This window comes from Epinephelus fuscoguttatus, linkage group LG3, assembly GCF_011397635.1.
Source record: "Epinephelus fuscoguttatus linkage group LG3, E.fuscoguttatus.final_Chr_v1".
In the NCBI taxonomy this organism is placed as follows: Eukaryota; Metazoa; Chordata; class Actinopteri; order Perciformes; family Serranidae; genus Epinephelus; species Epinephelus fuscoguttatus.
The window spans coordinates 34,058,756-34,076,839 of record NC_064754.1 but is presented as its reverse complement, the minus strand read 5'-3'; the positions used below and the strand labels follow the sequence as shown (position 1 = coordinate 34,076,839).

At 41.6% G+C, this 18,084-nt stretch overlaps 2 protein-coding genes across 3 annotated transcripts; one reads left to right on the top strand and one right to left on the bottom strand.

Annotated features, from left to right (window-relative positions):
- Positions 1-3,840: 3,840 nt before the first annotated feature.
- On the bottom strand, positions 3,841-12,687 carry LOC125886227 (T-cell ecto-ADP-ribosyltransferase 2-like). 2 transcript variants are annotated; one of them, XM_049572257.1, is made up of 4 exons: positions 12,578-12,687; positions 10,884-11,028; positions 10,487-10,632; positions 3,841-4,034 (listed from the first exon to the last, which is right to left on the bottom strand). In XM_049572257.1, the coding sequence occupies exons 2-4, from the start codon at positions 11,019-11,021 to the stop codon at positions 3,881-3,883; spliced, it is 438 nt and encodes a 145-aa protein (XP_049428214.1). In that variant the 5' UTR covers positions 11,022-11,028; positions 12,578-12,687; the 3' UTR covers positions 3,841-3,880. The 2 variants fall into 2 exon arrangements, with proteins under 2 accessions (XP_049428214.1, XP_049428213.1); XM_049572256.1 differs by lacking the exon at positions 3,841-4,034 and having other exon boundaries at positions 9,411-10,632.
- Positions 12,688-12,895: 208 nt separating this feature from the next.
- Positions 12,896-17,505, top strand: LOC125886226 (GPI-linked NAD(P)(+)--arginine ADP-ribosyltransferase 1-like). The gene is made up of 3 exons (XM_049572255.1): positions 12,896-13,017; positions 15,572-15,711; positions 15,851-17,505. Exons 2-3 carry the CDS (start codon positions 15,574-15,576, stop codon positions 16,754-16,756), a joined length of 1,044 nt encoding a protein of 347 aa, XP_049428212.1. The 5' UTR covers positions 12,896-13,017; positions 15,572-15,573; the 3' UTR covers positions 16,757-17,505.
- The last annotated feature ends 579 nt before the right edge of the window (positions 17,506-18,084 follow it).

Here is an 18,084-nt window from a genome sequence, read left to right as displayed (position 1 = left end):
ATCTCTATCATATCTATTCCTGTTTTTTATTTACATTGTTGCTACACAACAAATGGTAGCCATGCTGACCTTGCACTTAACTCGTTTGCTGTAAAACCCACGTACTGTGTGCCTGTGTGCTTCTGTATGCATTGCTGAAACAATCCTGACATTATCTCTGCTATTTTTTGTTGATGACACATCTGTGACGATGAGATTATTTGTCAATTTGTTCATTTGATCCATTTTCATCATGGAATATTTCGCAAGAGCCTAGTCAGTGGGGTGTAGGGGATTCATAGCAAGATCAGCTGTCTCGCTCCTGGGGGAACTCGGAGTGCGGGGACAGAGTTTGAGGAAGACAGTGGGTGCGTCCCAAGTCTCTTATTTTTATAGTGCTACTGCTAGCTCCTCGCTTGAACCGGAAGTCGTTCGAGGTCCGCCATCTTCTAGGCCGTCCCAAGTCTCTTATTTGTGCAGCGAGGAGCTAGGGCTAGGAGCTAGCAGCAAGCTTTAAGCAGCTATGAGCTAGGATGGTCGAGAGGTTCCTAACAGGAAGTCTTTTTCAGCTTGAGGCCATGACGTATAAATACCCGCCCCCTACATCTGGCCCATTTGAACGAGATGGCAGAGAAATAGCGCAAGTGTACCCGTTACATGCATTCTTTGCAATGAAACGCTGTAATTCACATGCCTACGTGACTACAAAGAGTAACGTTAATGATATTTCCTGCAAGACTGTCATGTTGTAATTAAGTTTATTTCATTCACAATCCGTTGCGCTGTTCAGCGGACTGTCTGTGATGTGTGGCTGTTAAATGTACAGCTGCTCATGTCCAGAACCACACGTGTTGATATAACACCACGCGCACACACACACATTTGCCCATCATTAATTGTCCTGCATGTCATGTGAGTGGAATAATGTTTAATAGCTTGTAGGTAATATTAATTAGCCTACTAATATTAATATTAATTACTATTATTACTTTCATGTTGTTGTAAGCTACTGTCATTACCGTCTGTCCTGCACCTCCCTCTGTCACTGTCTCTCTCTCTGTCTCTCTCTCTCTCTCTCTGTCTCATTGTGTCATACGGATTACTGTTAATTTATCATGCTGATCTGTTCTGTACGACATCTATTGCACGTCTGTCCGTCCTGGAAGAGGGATCCCTCCTCAGTTGCTCTTCCTGAGGTTTCTACCATTTTTTTCCCCATTAAAGGGTTTTTTGGGGAGTTTTTCCTGATCAGCTGTGAGGGTCCTAAGGACAGAGGGATGTCGTATGCTGTAAAGCCCTGTGAGGCAAATTGTGATTTGTGATATTGGGCTTTATAAATAAAATTGAATTGATTGAGGTAGACTGACAGGTCTGATGCAAATCTCAGTGAGTGAATGTCTGCTTGTGGTTGAAGGGGTATTATCCATAGAATCCAGCAGGGGCTGGAGCCTGTGTGAAGTAGAATGTATGCCCGCAAGTGAGCCCCTGCATCTCGTCTGCCCCCAGAAGCAGCAGATACTCACTCCTACCTTGTCATATACTGACATTTGGTCATGGACTTTCCATGTCCAGATACGACGTGATAGGTACCCTGGGTGCGTTGATTGTTGACGTTCTGGGACGCCATGTCAAGTTATGCCTTGTACATGCACTGTCTTTTGTCAAGATGCACTTTTCACGGCACCTCACTGTTTACCAACAGTCTCAAAAAAAAAAAACCCACTACACTGCAAATTGACGTCTTTTGCCTCCAACATCTAACACATGTGGTTGGGTTTATGCAACAGAAAAAACAGAAAAGAACAGGGTTTGACTTTGGAATGTTACGGGACGCAAGCGCTGCTCTCCCAGATGAAGGTCAGTGTTTGTTGGACCCATCCACCACCCTTCCCAACTACTTGACTACACGGGACTTTTCATTCTTGTCCCACCACGTTTCCCCCTGACGCCACTGAGCACCATTAAACTATAATGGCAACAGGCAGCGTATCATGCTGACATTAAAGGATGGCTTTTTTCGTCAGTGTCTAATGCTGCAAGTTGCTGCCCAAGCGTCGTATTTCCATGACTTCGGAGTGAAACCAGGTTGCTAGAAGCACTTTCTTCAAGTCTTTTCTTACTTTAATTCTTCCCCTGAACAACAAGTTGTTTTTTTTTGTTGTTTTTTATCAGGGGCATCCACTCCAGAAACTTTTTTGGATGCTTCTTAGGATTCTCTGCCATAACTTTTGCAAAACACATAGCTGCTTTTCTGTCTCTTTCCTCTTCCTTTCTTAAAAATCTTCAAAATGTCAGAATACATAGTATCTGAAGAAAACATCAGAATCAGAAACATAAAGATGGAGCATTGAGAAAAAAACAAACAAAAGCAGTACCAAACAGAAAAAAAACATTAAAAAAAAACAGAAGAAATCCAACACAAAATAAATAAATAATCTGTCCCCTCTTTTGTGGTGTGCCTGCAAGGGAAAGTCATTACAGACTCCTGACACAGAAACTGTGATATACTGAGAGTTGCAGAGAGCTTGACATTGTTTGGCAAGAGTTTATATGTAATGGATGTACATTTATATGTAAGAGTCCTGCATTGAAGGAGGAACAAGGTCTTCATAAAATGAAATCTCTATCATATCTATTCCTGTTTTTTATTTACATTGTTGCTACACAACAAATGGTAGCCATGCTGACCTTGCACTTAACTCGTTTGCTGTAAAACCCACGTACTGTGTGCCTGTGTGCTTCTGTATGCATTGCTGAAACAATCCTGACATTATCTCTGCTATTTTTTGTTGATGACACATCTGTGACGATGAGATTATTTGTCAATTTGTTCATTTGATCCATTTTCATCATGGAATATTTCGCAAGAGCCTAGTCAGGGAATTGTCATCTCACGGTGGCAAAAGCTCATTGAATGATGAGGTAATCACATCTAGTGTTGGCCAAGAAACTGATACTGATTCGGAGAGAAAGAACTCATAGAAAGTGAGTTCAGTCTGCAAATCTCAAAACCTGTCTGTAATCTGTTTCGTCACTTTTTATTTATTTATTTTACACCAGTTATGGAGCAGCTGAAATTTTCTTCTGTAGTCAACCTGTGCAGGGAAATGAAATCTTTCTGGTAAAAAGTGGTGCACACGACAACATGAACTTTTGTCACATACAGTAACATTTTGTTTCATGGCTGAAATGCCAGTCCTGCGTTCATCTCATATGTGCACAGCAGCCCGTAAGAATCTTGTCTGAGTGGTGCTACAAAATCCTGCCTAACAGCATATTTTAAACCTGGCCCTTATTTGATATATAATGTACAGTATGTGTGAGTCACCGACCGTCCAGTAACTAAGACAACATAGTCAGGAAGATAAACGTTCCTCTGTTCATAGCTGGGGCGCTGAAGTAGCTGAAATACTTTCACCTCTTCAGTCCTTCAAAAAGCTTGTTGACATTTTGAAGGAGACATGCTGTGCTACATCAACAAGTGATTGTGAAATATCAAAGAAGAATGTGTGACATTATTGGGACAGAGATTAACTTGTCAACTTACATTCCACAGTAAAATATGTCAAAAGTTGGAGGAGAATTCTCAGGGAAACCCATGTTATATGATGTTTTGTGGGTATCAGCCTACACTGTCAAAAATCTACTGAGCCCTCTGACAGCTGACACCATTCTGTAGCCCTGTAGATACAATACCTACATTGTACCGGCTTTGGCTAAACTGCAGTGGCTGTTAAGAGCTGTTTGATACACAGCTTCACCTAATGCCATGGCTCACCTTGTTGGTTGTTAGTGCTGTCCTGTTTGTGAGTGTGCTTATGTGTATAGAAAACAGTGGAGAGTGTAGGAGAAGGGGTCGCTATTTACACACATGTAACCAGTGGAGTGGTTACAAGAGCTTTTATTGGCACAAAAGATGAGGATATGTGACTAATGGTGAAGAATGGGAGTCCGGTGGTTCGCAGGAAGTAATGGAGATGGCTGAAATGATGCTGGCATGAGGTGATGAAGTGGAAGCGTAGAGAGCATGTATAGCTGGCAGACAGGTGGTGATCCTGAAGCACAGGAAAACACAGGTTAGTAACACAAGATAGCAAAACACTAGGAATAAACTGACTGTATGTTCCAATACCCATACTGAACCACCATACTATATAGCATGTCAGAAAAAGACTTAGTATGTTCCAATACATAGTATGTCAAAAATATTGGGATGTTCTTCTACATACGGTCCAATTTTGCAGTATGAAAGCCAGAATGCTTTTCTGGCTATTCTGACCCACAATCCTCTGTGCAGCAGACGATACGTCACATTGACTGAGCTGCAAACAGATGACAGCTTGACCGCTCATTGACAGCTGTTTGCGTAATGTTATGAGTAAGTGGTATATCGCAATTGTGTGCATACTGCATGCAACAGTACATACTTTTTAAGGGCAGCTGCAGTATCTACTAGAAGTACAAAGAAAAATTATGCAATTTGGAAGCACCCAGAATCAGCCTTGATGCGTGGCTACCACAAAGGTTTAACAGCAGTCTGGCGAAGAGTGGTTGGAGAGCTTTGGATGTTTTGATGAAAGGCAGATGTGCCTGATAAGCTGATAGCAGACAGGTGAGTGATGAGCAGAGCTGGGAGCCAAGAGAATGAGGGAGGGAGACCAAGCACATGCCAGCACACAGACAAAACAGTGTGAAAACTACTGTGAAAAAGGCCTGTTGCTTCCATCATTACTTGGGTTAATGTGCTGCTTCTGATGTCACAAGTTGTTTCTTGTGACAAGCTTTCCCCCCTTTGGGTGGGGCCCTCGGTGACTGCCTTTGTCACCTATAGGAAGCTCCACCACTGTAGACAGTAACATGGGTGCCTAGGGCGCAGTAACCTAGGTCCAGCACTGCATGACTAGAAGCTCTGACCCATGAAGTACCGTCCAACACCTATGAATACCTGTGAATCACACACACCGACCAGCCCATTCTCGATTAGATTATTTTGCCAATTTGACTTGACAGCATTACACTGACTGATGCTTGTAAATGTCAATAATTGAGAATAAATACAAGTACCTCAAATATATATTTTGTATTACTAAGGAGATTTTTCTAAATGTCCTCTGCTTGCAGAACCTTTCCTGTGGCAGTGTCTTTTGAAGTACAGTATAAACATCATGCCAGTGAAATGACATTTCATATACCTTTGTTATATTTTAACTGTTTCTATTGCATTTTTCAGGTAATCTATACAAAAGTAACACAGCACATGGGCAAACAGTTATAAAAAGAACATGTAGGTGAGGTAAGGTAAGACATAAATAACTAAAAACAAATTAATGATAAGAGAAGTGTTTGTGATAGGAGTTTTGTAATTCAGTTTGTCCGTGAGGGAGAGAAATACAGAAGGGATAAGTTAGTGAGGAGGCAAGGGTGTGGCCACCTAGAAGGTACTTGTGATTGGGAAATGCAAGTAGATTTACGGGGAAAGTTTGTTGTTCCCCAGGAAATAGTTTGTATCAGGCAGGGGCCTGACTTAATGTTGTGGTCAGTGAGTCAACGGATGGTTTATTTCATTGAGCTGACAGTTCCTTGGGAAGACTCAGTGGAAGAAGCCTATGAAAGGAAAAAGCTTAGATATGCAGACTTAGGAGCAGAAGCTGAGCAGCGAGAATGGAAGACTAGGATTTGTCCAGTGGAAGTGGGGTGTAGGGGATTCATAGCAAGATCAGCTGTCTCGCTCCTGGGGGAACTCGGAGTGCGGGGACAGAGTTTGAGGAAGACAGTGGGTGCGTCCCAAGTCTCTTATTTTTATAGTGCTACTGCTAGCTCCTCGCTTGAACCGGAAGTCGTTCGAGGTCCGCCATCTTCTAGGCCGTCCCAAGTCTCTTATTTGTGCAGCGAGGAGCTAGTGCTAGGAGCTAGCAGCAAGCTTTAAGCAGCTACGAGCTAGGATGGTCAAGAGGTTCCTAACAGGAAGTCTTTTTCAGCTTGAGGCCATGACGTATAAATACCCGCCCCCTACATCTGGCTCATTTGAATGAGATGGCGGAGAAATAGCGCAAGTGTACCTGTTACATGCATTCTTTGCAATGAAACGCTGTAATTCACATGCCTACGTGACTACAAAGAGTAACGTTAATGATATTTCCTGCAAGACTGTCATGTTGTAATTAAGTTTATTTCATTCACAATCCGTTGCGCTGTTCAGCGGACTGTCTGTGATGTGTGGCTGTTAAATGTACAGCTGCTCATGTCCAGAACCACACGTGTTGATATAACACCACACACAAACACACACACATTTGCCCATCATTAATTGTCCTGCATGTCATGTGAGTGGAATAATGTTTAATAGCTTGTAGGTAATATTAATTAGCCTACTAATATTAATATTAATTACTATTATTACTTTCATGTTGTTGTAAGCTACTGTCATTACCGTCTGTCCTGCATCTCTGTCTCTCTCTCTGTCTCATTGTGTCATACGGATTACTGTTAATTTATCATGCTGATCTGTTCTGTACGACATCTATTGCACGTCTGTCCGTCCTGGAAGAGGGATCCCTCCTCAGTTGCTCTTCCTGAGGTTTCTACTGTTTTTTCCCCGTTAAAGGGTTTTTTGGGGAGTTTTTCCTGATCAGCTGTGAGGGTCCTAAGGACAGAGGGATGTCATATGCTGTAAAGCCCTGTGAGGCAAATTGTGATTTGTGATATTGGGCTTTATAAATAAGATTGAATTGATCGAGGTAGACTGACAGGTCTGATGTCTGATTCACTCAGCAGCTGACTTGTTGAATGATGGCAAGTGGATTTAATAATAGTGATAATAATGATGATGATGATAATAATGATAATGATGCTCATCACAGTGACAGTGGCAGGGCTACAGACCGTTCTTTAATTGCCACAAACTTCGGCAAATGTCTCAATAACAATGGTAACACATGCAAAACTGTGTGACCAAAGTCATGACGGCGGGGGGCAGGGGGTTACGGCTTTGATCAGCGAATATAATGAGACTTGGGATGTACGCTAAACGCTGGCTCCGTTATGCAGCAGATCCAGTTGTGCCGCTGTCATCAGGAATGGACGTCGCTTCACGTGACGCTTCAGCGTAAGGCCATCTCATGTCTCTTAAACCGACAATGCTCGCTCATCGCTCCTAGCGCTAGCTCCTCGCATTTTTTCCTAGGTGGGAGGGGCTAAACAGCTAGCAAAGTCAGCTAGCAGTAGCACTAGCAGTAATTTAAGAGACTTGGGACGCACCCAGTGAGGGAAATGTCAAATGAAGCAATTAAATGTAGCCAGTGGATCTATAAGAGAAAAAATAATGTCAGTTGGGGGCCAGCAGGGGGAACTACTAAGCAGGGCACATAACTCCTTGAGATCAGGTGGAGAGTCCACTTCCTCTCAGGAGGAAATCCAGGAAGAGGAAGGTTATTTAAGTGTGGGAGTGGCCTATTTGAATCCATTTTGTTTGAGACCATGCAGCAAGGTGAGTGTGTTTGCTGATCCTGTAAGTTCATTTAGCTCCTTTAACTTTAGCTTATATTGTAGTTATGCTATGTAGCGTGTGAAATAGAGTATGGTGAATGTGCTAGGAAAGGTAGTATCAGCCCTGCTTCTACCTGGAGCTCGCATGTACGGAGCCTGGGTTTGGTTGAAGGTGGGTGTGCTGTTTGGGCTGAGAAAGCCATGTGTAAATAAGGTAAAGGAGGTTATTGGGTTGGTGCGGGGACGGGAGCAGTGAGACCTGGCATTAGGGGAGTGTCTCTGGGATGCCAGAGATCACTGTCTAGCCTCCTGGAGGTGTCGTGGGACCGACTAGACGAAACACTGGTGAAAGGAGGTTCCCACCCGATGACCCGAAAGACATGCTAGTTATCACTGCTCACTGGTTTCTATTAGTTAAGCCTTGCCATATTAGCTTATCATAGGGCTTAGGTTATTCACTGAGTGTTGATCCTTTCTCTAGAGCACAAACTTCTTGTGTTTATTTGAACTAAGATCAATAAAACAGTAAATTAAATAGGAGAAAATTGACTGAATTAAATTAAATAAGAATTTAGATAAATAATAAGTAGATAACTGAAAATAAAGTAAGTCAAGGGGATGGGGGGTTGGGGTTGAGGCCGGCCTTATTCAGTCAACCTTTGCACATTGAAGGTTGTTAAAGTAGTCAAGGAAGGGCTGCCATGCCTTGTAATATTTTTTTCATAGAGCCTTGACTGTGATATCTCAGCTCTTCTAGCTTTAGGTGTGTTGTCACCTCTCTGACCCAATGGGCATGTGAAGGTGGAGCCCTGTCCTTCCACTTCAGGAGAATTAGTCGATGGGCCAGAGGGGATGCAAAAGCCATGGAGTTTGAATGGGTGCTTGAAGGGGTCAAGCCTTCTGGAGCTAAACCAAACACAGCCGTTACAGGGGTTTGGTGATATATTACGACTGTACCTCTGTGAAAGAGTTTCAAATATAGATGACCAAAATGGGGCAGTCAAATGACAGGAGTGAAAACATGTGGTATAGTGTAGCTCAGGGTACAGTCTGGAGAGTCTGCTTCTGCAGAATTGTATATGATGGAACACTTTGGAGTATATGCTTCACACAAACTGGTGACTTATGTATTCTCTCACTTTTAGATTGCCAGGTCTTCTTGGCAAGCACCCTTCAGATGGTTAAGAGAGAGGCTAGAGATATTCTGAATCATGTTATACAACTTTGAAATAGCTGAGGCTGAAAAAGTCATCCATCCAACCCCTGCACGGAGCTGCTGGGAAGGAGGGAAAGTGCTTCCGAGTAAGGTCTCCAACTTGTAGGTATCTAAAATAATGCGTCCTTGGGATGTCATGCTTTTTAACCAAACCGGTCAAAGGAAGAAAAAAAACCATTATGGAAGAGGTCAGCAAAACATTTCAGGTCCTTCTGGAGAATTTGTATTAACCTGATGGCCTAATGCGCTATTTAAATAAAACTGTGGTTATAATGTCTCACTAGTCATATCACATTTTATGAAGCCCCCAAAACTGACAAAATGTAGTAGGAAAAGAAACCTAATTAACAGTATCATTTTTTTGCCATATTCAGATATGTTTTGACTTGTCTAATATTCTTTTATGACACTTTTCCACTCCAGGGCTCCATACACATTATTTTCTATTATGATCACAGTGTAAATCATACATATTTGGTCCTTTATTTAAGCCATTGTACTTGTTAGACCACACCCAACCTAACAGAGCACTTTATTGCAACATGGCAAGTAAGTCTAAAATGTAGACCAACGCCATTTATAAATATTGCATCATGAAGTTATGAAAACTCCCTAAATGTGAGCATTGTAAGTATGCCATATGTCAGGTGAGATGAATACTTTAACCATTCATTCATTCATTCATTCATTCATCTTCTAACCGCTTCATCCTCTTGAGGGTCGCGGGGGGGGCTGGACAGCTACATCGGGCGAGAGGCAGGGTACACCCTGGACAGGTCGCCAGACTATCGCAGGGCTGACACATAGAGACAAACAACCATTCACACTCACATTCACACCTACGGACAATTTAGAGTCTCCAATTAACCTAGTCCCCAATCTGCATGTCTTTGGACTGTGGGAGGAAGCCGGAGTGCCCGGAGAGAACCCACGCTGACACGGGGAGAACATGCAAACTCCGCACAGAAGGGCTCCCACGCCCGGGATCGAACAGGCAACCCTCTTGCTGTGAGGCGAGAGTGCTAACCACCACACCACTGTGCCGCTACTTTTTTAAAACAGCCTACTCTGGGCCACAGTGTGATTGCTGCCATCTTTATTTACCATCTTTATTTAAAAATTAACTTGGCCCTTTAAATGACAGCTCCATCAGGGTAGTAAGTGCTGCTATGCAATGATGGGGCACTGTAAACAGCAGTTTTCTTGTGGTTGTCTAACACCTTCACAATGACAAAGGGTAGCAAAAGAGATACAATAATCATACAAGTGATGACAAAAATGAGCCAGAATCCCTCCACTGGTAATGCAGATATTGGGTGCAGCATATTACTCTCTCTATCATAAACACAGTTCAGGTTGCTCTTCAGTCTGTAGACGACTTTACACCTCTGTGTGTCTGTCTCTGTGTCTGTGACTTTGAACACCTCGTAGGGAGGAATTAGCACCTGACTGTTTAGTTTCAAGGCTGAGTAATGCGTTACATCAGCACCAAAACACGTGTGTACTTCAAAACACGAAGCATTCCTTGTAAAGTTCCCCCCATCAGATCCTAACACGAAGGTGCTGAAGCGAATCAGTTTGTCAGAGATGTTCAGATGTAGAAGGGTCTCTGTTCTGTAACTTGTGCTGAGACATGTCACCTGACTGTGCCTCAGAATCTGAATGGCTTCACTTAGGGAAAAATAAAGGGAGCGCGGCTTAAATATCTCCTTTGGTCGTTTTCCACGTCTGTCTGCAGTCTTGGCAGGTTGCAGCATAATATCTGTGTACATGTATATGGCTATGGAATGATCTTTCTCCATGTACTTGTGTGCGGGCTCTCTGGCTTTCTGCTCTGCGTTGCTCCATGCTTGACTGAAGTTTGTTCTGGCGTTCCAGGTCTGCATTATGGCTGCATCAGTCACAACTCTGACTTTGGATCTGCAGTCGTCATACAGGTCATAGGACACATCCTGGATACAATGTTGAAATGAGGAGAAAAGTGTTGTTCGGTATTTATCCAGTAGATGGAGATATAGACTAAATGAACAGTATTAGGCCAAAACTTCTTTAGCACAACTCTTAAAAACACTGGAGTTTTAAAAACTTTTGAGTTGTTTTAATAGTGCATACTTAAAATGACAAAAGTATGACTGATAACTGGGAACTGATTTTATTTCATGTCAAATATGAAGTGTTAAATAATACTGTAAGTGTTAAATACCTCTTCAATGACATCCTGCCAGCTGAGTGTCACATATGTGACAACAAATATCAGCAGTCCCACCAAAAGACCAAGGGATGTGACGGCACACACAAATAAAGTTTTTCTCTGACATACTTGGCTCTCCCAGGAAGGCATAGTGCATCTGAAATGGAGGAAAGCTGTTGATTAATGCTGCACAATGGTTCCCTATGAAATGTTTTTCATATTGTCTCTCATGCCGCTACAAGGCCTGGATAATGGCAATAATATATTGAGTTGCAGAGGTCAGACACTATAGGTGTGTGATGGCAAGGATAGCTGTAAACTGGTGAGTGAATTAACACTACAGTGTGAGTGTATGTGGGCCTCACTTTTTGCAGATTCCACATTTTATCACTAAGAGCCTCACAAATGGGAAGGACTCAATAAAATGAATGAAAATGATGAGGCACCCTGAGATGCTGGAATTTTGCAGGATTTTGACTCTCCTGTTTGCAAGAGATGAATAAAAACCTGCGTTGCCTAATAAGTACTGGAACTGTGTGCCATACTGTAGAATTAGGGCTGTAAAAATAACATGTTAATTTTGATTAATTAATCACAGAAAAATATAAGGCATTAAAAAAATTAATTGATTTGTGATCTTTGACCCGGTGTGTCATTGAAGGCCACAGTGGCTTTGTCACATGATGGAGGCAGATGAGATGAAGCTGCTTTGCCACATGAATGGTGCATTTACATTGGAAAAACAACCCAGATGGAACTGTTGATAGGAGCACCGTTCTCTGCAGTTCCTGCAGGAATTTTCATACTATCATTAGGTCACACTCGATGAGGCGTTCAGATGCAAACTGAGTAAGTCTATCTGTGACTGACTGACTAACTTCCTTGCAAAATGGACTGCAAACCAGTTTTGGTGGTAGAGGACAGGAGGACACTTGTGTCCAAAATCCAGCAGCTTTACTGCGACATATCTGCCAAAATTCATTTGAACTGAATTTTTTTCAGTACTTCAACAGCAAAAATTGATGTATGCTATTTATTCAGATGAACTAATCACAGAGCATGTAATTAATTAGGTTAATTCTTTTTTAATTGCTTGACAGCCCTTTGTAGAATATTGCATTTTATCAAAATATATCAAATAATTTAAGTTTAATTCACTCAAAGAAGTACTTCACTGCTGTACAGGTGGTCTTTTCATAAAACTGGGCTGTCTATGCAGGAGAAAGATGCAAGTACTTTTGATATCGGTGCCACATGAGCAGAGAAACAGAGGAAAAGCTCAAGAGGTAGAAAAATCTACAACTACCAGAATGCCCTGCAACACACTGGACCAATAAACACTCCCACTGGCGAGTTATGTAATGCGAGATTGGCCGTTTCCCACAGGAAACAATATGACAGCTGACTGGAAACAAACAATCTTAACTTACAGTTTAACAGATAGCTAAAATATGTTTCTGAAGACAGGTAGAAAAATAGGCAATACAGTACCAAAATCTTGATTTAGATTTAATCAGCGCTGCCTACTCTGAAAGGATTGTGACTGTCCCTGTAAAATCCATTGCTCTACTGTATACACTGTTAAATACAAACAAAGATGTAGCACAAGTTATTTGGTGCTTAACTATCTACTCTTCACTCCACTCTACAAAATTTATATTCAATTTATACATATATGTTAAAAATATGCTACTTTTTTAACTCACCACATCCTGAACAGCACTATGTTGATGTTTTTGTCTTTTATGTGAGAAGACGAGCTGTCATTAGCCTTTTCCAGAGTGAAAAATGTCTTCTGCTTTACATTGTGCTTTTCGTGTTTTGCAACCACATGACACACCTTTGTTTGTTTTAACCTGAGCAAGCTGCCAAACAGGATTTACCAGTGTTACCACACATGGAACCTCCCTCTGCCAGCGTAAGCAGCGAAATGACCGAGTCAGTAGGGGGCAAAGGTCACATTTACACATGCATAGATAAGATCCATATTAGCTCCACTTCCTGAAAGCAAAGGTGCAGAAGAATGTCTGTGCCGTCCTACCTGTAAATCCTGTCAGCCGGAACTTCTTTGCTGGCAAACAACAAAGCACCTGCACACTCATAAAGGAATACCATGCTGCTGATGGAAGCACTTGGCGGGGAAAAGGTAAGCCAATAACATGCAGATGTCATAAGCTGTTGGTGGAGAATATGAGGATGGTTACTGATGGATCAGTCTGTGAGCAAATATTGTGTGGGCCCCGATTATGGTTTAATGCTTATCTCTTGTATGTCAGGCACTAGGCTGGTACTATTTTACTTGCAGATTTAAGCATAAAAACTGAATCACTCACTGCACCTGCAAATACAATAATAATTTGAAGTCTGATGCATATTCATGCAGTTTCTCATAGGGGTGGCTAGATGGGGTCACTGAAAATTAAAACTCGTAACTGAAATTCAGGAATTCGATTATGCTGTTGAAGTATATAGGCTAGCTGCAAAAGATGTGTCAATATGAAGAGTTAAGGAATCACATACTGAAATACCTTGGTTGCTTATTTCCTGGTAATATTACTTATTATTATTTGATGATGCATAGATCCATACCAGTACAGTTTACATTTTGAGTTCCACAGTAATCCTGTAGGATATTCATTGTTTTCAAATCTTTCAAATAGGTGGGTTTTCCTTGAAAATATAAATATACAGCGTTAATTTGAAGGCAGTACATTGATTGTACAGTATGGTTAATTTATATCTTTACATACGAAAATAGATTGAATGTCACTGCCCTCATACTTCCATGTGTCCTTTATGTTGGCATAAATACAACCAATAGATGGCGCTAGAGGGCAGGGTCAAGTTTCTGACAACAGCTCAAACGACGAAGGTGGAGGAGGTTGTAATAATGGACCATTTAACGGAGGCAGCGTTGTAGTCTGAGGTGGTCTGTGCGGCCATTATATATATTTTGACATGTGGGCGGAGAATTCTTTTCACTTTTTGACAGATTAGCTCTGTTCTGCTATCATTTAAATGTCTTCATCATGACCTGCAAGTTTTAACTTGCTTGAACTGCACTACATCGCTTCCTGATCTCCAGTGGTACTGCTCCATTTCATCCATATCCATAAGCTTTCAGAAAACTTGCACAAATATGAACAAAATGAGCTCAGAGTAAGGACAGAAGGCTGTCCGTCACCATCTCCTTATGTTGAGCATAAATGAAGCCTGATGCCTCGTTTCCACTTATGCATATTACTAGTGTCGGTAGATCTGTAAATACACAGATGATGCCTAGTGTCAAACGCAAGGAAGTGCATTTCTTTACAGATGGTTAGATACCTGAAAGAACTACATGTAGCCATGGGAGAGAGGGTAATTTTCCATGATTTTTCATGATCCAGTAGTCTGGAATACACACTTGGAACATTACCGGGACAAAAATAGGATCTGCCAGGTATGTGGCATGTTTTGTGAAATATTTAATCCAGAAGACATATGAACGTCTGAACGAGTCATAATGACGATCTGACTGTATATAATGTGTGGGAACTGCCCATTGGTCCGACAGCCCATTGTTCCGACCATATTAAACCCATTGTTCCGAAGTCCGTTCCGAAAACTTCATGATGCCCCGTGGTTAAGGTCTGGTTAGGTTTAGGCACAAAAATCACTTGGTTAGGGTCAGGAAAAGATCATGGTGTGGGTTAAATGAAAAAGAAAGTGACAAACACATAAGCCGTGAGCCTGCCGTGAATTAAAGGAAATAGCCTGTTAGCCAGTTAGCAGCCCTGTTAGCTAAGCTAGCACACTGTCATACGGTCTCTCTGAAATCCACAGCAAAAGTTCAATTTTTTGAATGTACTTGAGGCAAATTCTGGACCGAAATATTATGGAGGGGAGGAGTTTCGCAGGGACATTGTAAATCACGGAGATTCCCATAGGAATGAATGGACTTCCAGTTGCCTTGTCTCTGTACACATACAGTGGATACGAGGTGTTACAGGGAAGAAGCCCTCTCAAGTTTAGGGGAGACTTGTGGGTACCCATAAAACCTATTATCATTCAGATATCTAGAGGTTAGAGTTCAAGGTATCCATCCATCCATTTCCACCTGCGTATCCGGTGGGATGTGCACGGAACACCTCTAACGGGAGGCACCCAGGAGAGATCCTAATAAGGTGCCAGAACCACCTCAACTGAGGCCTTTCAACATAAAGGAGCAGCGGCTCTACTCCGAGCTCCCTCTGGATGTCTCAGCTCCTTACCCTTTCTCCAAGGCTGAGCCCAGCCACCCCACGGAGGAAGCTCATTTCGACCGCTTGTATCCACAATCTCATTCTTTCGATCACTACCCAGAACTCATGACCATAGGTGAGGGTTCAAGGTACTCCATTGAAAATGGCAATGCCCGTTGTTCCCTTCGCTAAAATTTAGGCTAACTTGGGAAAGTTATTTAGCTTCCTTCCAATGGATGCCTTAGGTTGTCTAGTGAGACACCGCTACCTTCGCACTAGCTTAAAAAATAAGCACGCCACACCCTCTTAAAGACAATGATGTCAGCCTGCAGTTATTTTTGACGGGCGGTTGAGGGGATTGGGGCGGTCTTGGTTGTGCCACTGTATTCATGATATTGAAAGTGTTAGAAAATATACATAGTATTTTCATTGGTTTAAAGATCATTTTTAAGCAAGAGGTTTTATGTTTTCATTCAGATATGAAGTTTGGCAAAGGAGCAGTGTGTGAGCTGAAGTCACTGAGAAACTGGGCGAGCCTTTGTGTGTTGTTGGCGGTGGCGCTCCTACTGTACCATGACCCATTTCTACTACTGTGGTGGCCTCAGAAACCTGCTGAGGTGGGATAACAGATCTTTTCTTCACATGCACCAAAAACATGCACAGTTTACCCGTTACTTTTGTCAGTAACTTTACAGTAAATATTGCATAACTTCTGTAAATTTTGCTCACTGTAGCTGTTTCCTATCTTCACTGCAGAAAACTAAGACTGATGCTTCACCCCTGGACATGGCGACAGATTCCATTGATGACATGTACGACGGTTGCCGGTCTGAATCAGCCTCTGTGATCGACCTGTTTGGCGTGTTTGAGTGGCACTTCAATGGAAACTTCAGTAATGCCTGGGCTGCAGCTGAAAGCAGAGCAAGGAGACCTGTGCACGGGAACCTGAAAGAAGAGCACACTATAGTTATGTACATGTACACTGAGGTGAAAAACCTTCAACAAGATTTCAACCGTGCAGTGAAAACAGGGAGACATAATTACAGCACACACGGATTTAAATTCCACTATTTCTACTTCTACCTGACTGATGCCATTCAAATTCTGCATCGCAGTCAGACATTGTGCAGAACCACCTATCACATGACATGGAAACGGTTTGACCAGGATGTTGTCAACACAAACATGCGTTTTGGTGCTTTCACCTTGGCAGTTTCAAGCAAACAATCATTTGATCTTAATGGCAGTGTGTCTTGTTTTGAGATCTACTCATGCTTTGGTGCTGATATAACAGATTACTCTGCCACAAACCAAATAGGACAGGTGCTGATTCCTCCCTACGAGGTGTTCAAAGTTACAGACGTCCTGACAAATGACCCATGGTGCAGTGTTGTCTACAAGCTCGAGAGTACCAAAATACCAAGGGGAGATTTGAATTGTAAATTGCATGACAGGCAAATAAAAGCATATTTTGGAGCAGTTTTAAATCACTGGAACACAAGTTATGGGATCATGACTGCATGCATCGCACTGTTGATTTTAATTTCTATAGTCCTTGTTAAACAAAGGCAGAAGCGTTTTGTGGCTGAAGTGTTCATTGCTCTGCTGGTGGTGGTGATGATTCTGATGATACTGAGAGTTAGTTTGATCAGAGATAGGTGAAGGTGGGAAACTATCTTGTGTTTGTTACCAGGAGAATTCATAAATTATATTTTTGAAAGTTTTAAGGAAATAAAATAAAAAAAATGTTCCCTTTTTTTAAAGCTCAGTTTTCAGAGGCTACTTTCTCGCCTCTAACTAGTTCAGAATACAGCAGCTACACTTCTCACTGTTTTTAATAGAAGACATCACATCACCCCCAATCCTGGCTTCTTTTCAAGGACTCCCTGTACATTTTAGGATTGATTTTATAATTATACCAATCATTTTTAAAGCATGTCTGGGTCTTGCCCCAAGCTATATGGTGGAAGTGTTGACCCCATATGATCCAGCTTGCAGCTGTACATCCTCCTTCTGGTAGTTCCAGAGTGGCGACTGAAATCTAAAGGTGAAAGTGCTTTCGCCATCAGGGCACCTTGGCTTTAGAACGACCTGCCTGAGGAGAAAAGTTTCGCAAATTCAGTGACCCTTTAAAATCACTCTTTAAAACCCATTTTTATAGACTTGCTTTGATATGATGGCGTCTTTTTATTCTCCTCACTTGCTTTTATTCTTTTTATTGTTTATTTTTGTTTTCATTGTTTATTTCTCATTGTCATCTGTCTGTGTGTTGTGTTTTTGCATTGTCTCTCTTGTCTAAATTTGACCTTATACTTGTCATGCTTTGGTTCAGCATTACTGTTTAGCTTTTAACTGTTGTATTGCCTTTGAGATATCTTGCTTCTGCTTTGATTTGTTTGTCAAAGCACTTTGTGGACTCTGTTTTTAAAGCTGTTGTCTGAAAACAGCTATGATTTTGATCATTAAATAATTTATTTATATTATTACTTTATTTAATATTATTATTATTGTTGTTGTTGTATTTTATTATTATACTGTGCATAATAATTGCCAAATAACTCACAAGTTCTTTTTTCTCTGATCATTGACATCAAAATTAGACATTAGACATATTTAGTTGTGACTTTATGGTACCAGTAGAGGACAGAAAAACCCAAACCTTCCTTGATTGTTGTTGTTCCAGAGTTGGCTGTCCACAGTCTAAAACTATATTTTTTATTGGAACATTTTCTATCAGGACTGGAAAGCCAAGTCAGTCACGCATTTTAAAGAAAATGTCATCAATGAACAATATCTTTTTGCTATTTTTCCAGTTTGTGAAGGACAAAAGAGGTAGTTTTGATTGAACACATCATACAGTAAACACCTAGGCTGTCTCTACAGGTATCTAGCACACTTTTGTACCTCTGTATTGTACAGCATGTGAAGTCCTTCAGTTGTCTCTTCACCATGTGTATTACCACCAAATAGTGTAGGTATATAAATAATGA

What these genes read in the sequence shown, in the direction of transcription:
- LOC125886226 (XM_049572255.1), top strand. Translation starts at nt 15,574, where the DNA reads ATGAAGTTTGGCAAAGGAGCAGTGTGTGAGCTGAAGTCACTGAGAAAC. An exon ending in GGCCTCAGAAACCTGCTGAG is followed by an intron (nt 15,712 to 15,850) that starts GTGGGATAACAG and finishes TCTTCACTGCAG; the next exon opens with AAAACTAAGACTGATGCTTC.
- LOC125886227 (XM_049572256.1), bottom strand. Translation starts at nt 11,021, where the DNA reads ATGCCTTCCTGGGAGAGCCAAGTATGTCAGAGAAAAACTTTATTTGTG. An exon ending in GGCAGGATGTCATTGAAGAG is followed by an intron (nt 10,633 to 10,883) that starts GTATTTAACACT and finishes CATTGTATCCAG; the next exon opens with GATGTGTCCTATGACCTGTA.